The following is a 7,050-nucleotide window of genomic DNA, read 5'->3' as shown; positions in this document are numbered from 1 at the left end:
TATCAAGAGGAATACTGGAGAAAAGTTGAAAGTTGCTGGGGAATTCCAGTTCAGGATTAACCACCTCCAAGAAGCGTGGATGAAAATAACTTTATTGTCAAAATGAGAATATTGTAGAAACAGTCCATGAGGAAGCAATTGGCAGACTATGGGCCCCATGTCACTCACAATAGCTTTGCCATACTAACAAATTTCCCAGCTCAGACGTGAATAGCTTTCATGATATAGGTGAATGTTTCTTCAGGGTCAGTCTTGTCATTTCATCTTGTGTCTTTTCATCTTTTAGTGCCTTCAGAAGCTTATCTGAAAAGTGTAGAATTTAACATTAGCCATGTTACAGGTACTATTGCAAAGACATATGATTCTTTAGTAACAGCAAATAAAAAATAAAATTAAAAAAAGTCACAATGACATTGGTTTTGGAGCTTATTCTAAAGTTAATATTTGGGAAAAGTGGCTTGCCTGCAAAGGCTTGTGACAGAGCAACACAAGGCTTGTGACAGAGCAAATTCTAGACCCCTTGTTCCTTTGTCAGAGGTTGTTGTTGGTGACTGTACAGGTAGTCCTCAAGTTACAACCACAACTGAGCCCAAAATTTATGTTGCTAAGTGAAACATTTGTTAAGTGAGCTCCAGTGGTTGGGTTCTACCGGTTCACCCCAGTTTCCACGAACTGGTAGCGGCGGCGGCGGGAGACTCCACCCACCCGCCCGGACATCATCACAGACGGTCTGCACATGCGCAGAAGGTTCTGCGAATGCGCAGAAGCGCTGAGCGTGCGCTCACAATTGCAAACCAGTAGCAAAGGTAAGTGGAACCCACTACTGGTGGGTTTGCCCCATTTTACGACTTTTCTTGCCAGAGTTGTTAAATGAATCGTTGCATTTGTTAAGTTAGTAACACGGTTGTTAAGTGAATCTGGATCCCCCATTGATTTTGCTTGTTAGAAGGTTGGAAAAGGAGACCACACGATCCCGGGACACTGCAACTGTCATAAATATGAACCACTTGCCAATCATCTGAATTTTGATCATGTGACCACTGGGATGCTGCCACGGTTTTAAGCGGGAAAAATGGTCATAAGTCAAAATTTTCAGTGCCGGTGTAACTGTGAACAGTCACTAAATGAACTGTTGTAAGTTGAGGACTACCTGTATTGTTCTATAACTCATTTGCCCAGTGATGGTGTGATGCTTTTATATGATACATCAAAACTGCACAGCATTCCCCTCCCCAAGCTATTCATATGACTTCTGATGTTTGCTGGAACTTTTTGCAGTCACAAATTTCCAAGATGAGTGATTATAGACAGCTTTTCTTTTTATTATGGATGGAACACAATTGACTTTAGGAATATGGGTTAACAGCTTAAATCTCCCAAAGGATCATCAATAATAATAATAATAAAAAAATCAACTTTCTAAATTTTCTCCACAATTCTGGCAGAAATATACACTTATAGCTGCCCATTCAGTATGCAATCTTCAGTTGATACAAATAATTCTCATTTTCAAATAATCTGCCTGCAATTACTTTGATGAAGATTTACGTTGTAAAATGTTATTTTTTACCCATCAATTTAGGAATTGGTATTTTATGTCAGCTGGACATCAAAATGATTGGCTCAAAATTCTTGGAGTAAGCCTCTTATCTCTTTGCATTAAGAATCATAAAAATATCCTGGTCCAGCATTATGCTCACCAGGTCCACTGGCTTAGCTAGAACAGATGGGAGAAGCATTATAAGACTTCTGGAATACATCAGGTGAGAAAAGGCTGATTGAAAAGATCACAAAGATTAGAAGTTGTTTTAGAAGTTCTTTCCCACCATAGCAACATACCCTTCATAAATCACTTTAAAAACATTTCTTCCATCCTTGGTTTCAGAGTACATTGGTCTGGACTCTAAGCGAGCTATATTTATGAATTGGCCAAGATCCAGCAGAAGATCTTGTTAACAGAAGGGGGAATTTTTCCCCCTGATGTCTGTTTCCTATGTGGACTTCTAGCTGCCTAAAACAGATGTGTAAGATCACAAAAACCTGCAAAGGGAAAGAGGCATAATGAAATTGCCTTACAATTGGAGTATCCATGAATAGACCTTACTTTAAAAGGTGTGTCCACTAATGGGTGCATACTTGGGATCGAATATATGATTTCTTAGTTAAAATTTTTTAACTATATGTACAGATGTTGGAAGTGTATACATTGATCATGTATTGCTTTTATTTTAAACAAATGTTTTTGAAAACTAGCTGTGGCCACTAATTTAATTATTTAATTAATTTAATTTAATTTAATTTAATTTAATTTAATTTAATTTAATTTAATTTAATTTAATTTAATTTAATTAATTCAATTTATATGCCGCCCCTCTCCGAAGACTCACAATACATTTTAAAAAATCATTATAAAAACATTTAAAAATGAAAAAACATTAAAAACATTAAAAACTCATTCACGCCATTCATGGCCGGATCTTGCCAGATTACAAGAGTGAGATCAACGGCCCCAGGCCTGCCGGAAAAGCCAGGTCTTCACCGCTTTTCGGAAGGCCAATAGGATGGGGATGGTCCGGACCTCAGGACGTAACTGGTTCCAGAGAGAAGGCCCTCCCCTGCAGGCCTGCCAGCCGGCATTGTTTAGCTGACTTACTTAACTACTTAAAGCATCTCTTTATTTATTTTATTTATTAAATTTATTTACTTATTAAATTTGTTGGCCACCCATCTTACTATAGGGTGACTCTGGGTGGCATTATTATTATTATTATTGTTGTTGTTGTTGTTTAAATCAAGGGTCCCCAACCACCCAGGTTGTGGCAACTGGAATATGCAAGTGGCAGGCCAGCATGCATGCACACGTGCACGCAGCTCAATTTGCACAAGTTGAACTGTGTGCACTTACATGTGAACCAACCCACCACTCATGCAAGTTCAGATGTGCACGCATGTGCCCTGGCCCGCTGCTCACATGGCCCGGTTCCCCTCTCCCCCACTGCTGGGCTGCCAAGTCGCAATGGTTGAGCACTGCTAGTTTTAATACTATTAGGCAGGAGGGAAAAGTATAAACATTCAGTCTGGATACTCCTTTATATTTCCATAAGCATAGGAACAACAATAACAAAAAAGAGATGTTATTTATAAAATTCTCAAAGATTCAAATAAACTTGGATATTGGAGATTCTAGAGTGGTTAAATATATTCAGGATAGAGTGACTCTAGATTTCAGGCCTTGGATCAATTGAAATGAAAGGATTGCTTGGTCACAAACTAGAGAGCTGCCCAATGTTTTCAAAATCTTTGGACCAGTAGTAGAAATTAGGTATCATGCTAATTCTTCACTATCTTATTACTGAGCTTTAACCTTCTATTCTCTTGGGGTAAACTTGGTGTTGGGGCAAATGTGTTGTTCTGTGACAATTATGAATGACAGGACAGAACTGGGAAAATAATAGGCAGGAGAATCTGTGTGGCTGGTGGTGGTGGGAGTCACCCTCCTCTTCACCTTGTACTCAAGACTAATTTGGGATTACAATTTGGTAGATTTGGGGCTGGCAGAATAACTATAGTTTTTTAATGGAAATGATTTGAGATATTCATTAAGTTGTTATGTGAATGCATTGAGATTGGAACTGCCAGGTTTATTGAATAAAAACGTTGGACTTCTAATAATTTATGAAGGGGGGAAAATGTAGATAATTGTTTCTCCTCTTCAAATGGTATTGTTTTTGAACAAGAAGGTTTTCATATCTGCGCAAATAATAAAGGCACAGATATAACCTAGTAATCTTGTTGGGAAGGCTTTCTGATAGGACAAATACAGAAATTTTCAAGCCAAAGTATTGGGTTTGGGAAAGAGATATGAAATATAAAGTTGTCGTGTTAGACTGTTTGGAAGACGAGGATCTTCTGTTTTGGTAGTTGGTGAAGCCTTTCCAACCGCATTGTTTCTTACTTTGAGGTAGCAAAGGTGTCAACAAGCAAGATTATGAGGAGTCAGAACTTTCAATTACTCACACTGCTGTGGGTCAGAGCCATCTCCTGTGAGGGCCAGCAGTTCCAACTCCTTCAGACGGATGCCAAGCTCACAGATTTCCCCATCTGGCTGTTGTTGCTGGTGCGCCTCAGTGTTCTCTGAAGCAGGACAGAAGAAGCGCAAAGGTTCATAGGGAATGGGAGCCAGGCCAGCTGGCCAGGGAGGGGGGCAACAACGCTCGCTTGTGAGTGGAAATAATCCAAGACCAGGTGGAGGGCGTTGAGGCCCAGCTGGTGCTGCTGCGTCCCCTCCTCGCAATGGCACAAAAAGCTTCCGCCAGAGAGCACAATCAGTTAGGTTAGTGCTTTGGGTAGTTCGATCATAGAGGGAGGGGAAGAATACAGGGGGTGGTGGCTGAGGGGGTGGAAGAGGCTGTTGCTGGTGGCTCATGGAGTTGCTTCTGATGGCTCAGCAACTGCACTGCTACTGCCATGGAAACCTCAGAATCTAGAAAATGTCATGGAGTTTTAAAGTTCTAGACCAGTGTTTTTCACCCTCAGCAGCCTTCAGATATGTACACCTCAGCTCCCAGAAATCGTCTCCCCCACTTTTGCCTTGGCGGAAGACATCTTCCATATTTCTTCAGCCTTCACTTTCATATCAGCCTTGAGCAATTAAATTTTAAACTAGAAGATGAAATATATTAACGTTTTTCAAGAAATAGACACTTGATTTGTTATACAGGTAGTCCTCAACTTATGACCACAATTGATGTTGCTAAGTGAGAAATTCGTTAAGTGAATTTTGCCCCATTTTATGACTTTTTCCTGCCACATTTGTTAAGTGAATCACTGCAGTTGTTAAATGAATAATATGGTTGTTAAATGAATCTGGTTTCCCCATTGACTTTGCTTGTCAAGAAGGTCACAAAAGGGGATCACATGACCCCAGGACTCTGCAACCATCATAAATGTGAGTCAGTGGTCAAGCATCTGAATGTAAATCATGTGACCATGGGGATCCTGCAATGGTCATAAGTGTGAAAAATGTCATAAGTCACTTTTTTCAATGCCGTTGTAACTTCGAAGGGTCACTAAGCTAACTGTTGTAAATTGATGACTACCTGTATTCCCTTTCTCTCTCTGCATCCATGTTGTCTTCTCTGTTGGGCCATTCTTAGATTTTGTGTCTCTCTTGAAGCACTAAGGAAAGAATAGGAGTCCCTGAGGATAAGGAGCAGGCTTAAACCACCAAACATTTATCTCCCATATCTTCCCCTTTACTGAAATATACCTATTGGACAGTGGTTAATTACAAAGGAGGGATCTCAGCTCACTACCTAATCTTTTCCCAATTCTTTTAAAGATGATGGATTTCAGAACAGTCTGTATGATAAGCATGTCGTTGCTAAAATTATTGAAGAATCAGTCGTGAATATTGTTTTTTTTAATTGTACACACGTTTCTTCCATATTTTTTATTTTTACTATTACACTAAAACCTGTACTCTGTCCTACTTTTTACTGAGAAGAAGATGTTAGTATGCAAATCATGTACAAATAATGTGTCACTCATATAAGAAGTCCATGAAATAGATAAGACATCTTTTTAAGCACTCTCTATCTGCCACAGTTACTGTACCAATGTTAGTTCTCTTATACGTGTGCATGGGCTTTTAATGTTTTTAAAATGTTTTTTATAAGGTTTTAAAATAATTTTCCTATGTTCTTTGTTGTATTTTTTTTTTTTGCTGTAAGCTGCCCAGAGTCTCTTGGGAGTTGGGCGGCATAGAAATTCGATAAATTAAATTAAATTAAATTAGCATTCTTGTGAGCACATTTTTTATTGCAGGAAAAAGTATTTTTAGATAATAGAGATTTTGGGTGATTCAAAGTTACCTGCAGAACTGCTTTTCATCCACCAGAGGGAATCAAATACTTACAGTCTGGCCGCCTGTGTAGGTATTTATATCTGCGCTTGTTCATTGTATTTAACATGCTACTTAATATCCTACCTATATTCCCTCATAGTACATAATCTCCACTGTAAGAAAGATATGGGCATAACCCACCTGAAGAATATTCAATTTTTTTTTCTCAAACTGATTTTTGGGAAAAAATAATATGTGAAGCAGGGCAGTAACTTTTTTGTCAGGTAATTAAGTAACCAAACTTTCACCCGTTAATCATTGTTTTAACCAATTTGAGAAATTAAGTATAATTGTGGCAAATAAGGCAGTTAGACTGTTTTCACACCGATATGCTATTGGAATTGAAAAAATATGTTGCTTGGGGAATTGTATGGTAGTGCATTAAGTGAGAAATTAACTGCTTAGGTTTTTGCATAGTTTTTTTGTAGCAGGCACTGTGTAGTTACACTATGGAATTCACTTTGGGGGAATTCATGAAGCTATTAATCACTATGGTTATTGTGGTTATATCCTGCCTCTATTTTCAGAGACATATTTATTTTTATTTATTTACCTATGGAGAGAAGTTACTGTCATTATTCTGCTTGTAGGCTTCCCATTGTTTGGCAAGAGTCAGTCAGCATTCTTCAGAAAATAATGAGTATTGGGCTTGTAACATCTTGTTTATTTACAGGCCACGTGACTCCCAATGACTCTGAGCAGCTTACAGTTAAAAATAAAAAAAGCACAAAAATAACCATAAATGATCCCCAAAACACCATGTAAACACAGAAAACCTATCTAACAGCAGCTCAATCTTTACTGATAAAGGAGAACATTTGTAGCTCAGAGTTGAAATGAGGGATCCTTGGTGCTTTCTGAGCTTGGTTGTTTTCTTGCAGACATTTCATTAGCCAAATTAGATGACATCAGTGATAGTAAGGAAGGGGATTTGCTCTCACTTTATATTCTAGCGGCTTGCCCTGTCAATGTTGGTGGGAGTGGCCTTGGGGCAGGGGTGAAATGCTCCCACTTCAGACCTGGTCGGACGATCTGGTAGCGATGGAGGCGGGTGGTTCGGAGAACCGGTAGCAAAAATCCCTGCCCCGCCCCCCCCCCATTGCCCAGGTGAGCTGCGCAATCATCAGAGGCTTTTTTTTAATTTT

General features: G+C 39.1%; 1 protein-coding gene across 1 annotated transcript; it reads right to left on the bottom strand.

Moving 5' to 3' along the window:
• Positions 1 to 217: 217 nt before the first annotated feature.
• CUNH11orf91 (chromosome unknown C11orf91 homolog) lies at positions 218 to 4,426 on the bottom strand. Its single transcript, XM_070957498.1, has 2 exons — positions 4,018 to 4,426; positions 218 to 303 (listed from the first exon to the last, which is right to left on the bottom strand). Exons 1-2 carry the CDS (start codon positions 4,424 to 4,426, stop codon positions 218 to 220), a joined length of 495 nt encoding a protein of 164 aa, XP_070813599.1.
• Positions 4,427 to 7,050: the final 2,624 nt, after the last annotated feature.

The sequence above is a fragment of the Pituophis catenifer genome, unplaced genomic scaffold, assembly GCF_029215685.1.
Source record: "Pituophis catenifer annectens isolate HBS135680 unplaced genomic scaffold, rPitCat1.0.hap2 SCAF_1, whole genome shotgun sequence".
Taxonomy (NCBI): domain Eukaryota; kingdom Metazoa; phylum Chordata; class Lepidosauria; order Squamata; family Colubridae; genus Pituophis; species Pituophis catenifer.
Note: the sequence above shows the minus strand (reverse complement) of the source record. Positions and strands in the feature narration are given on the sequence as shown.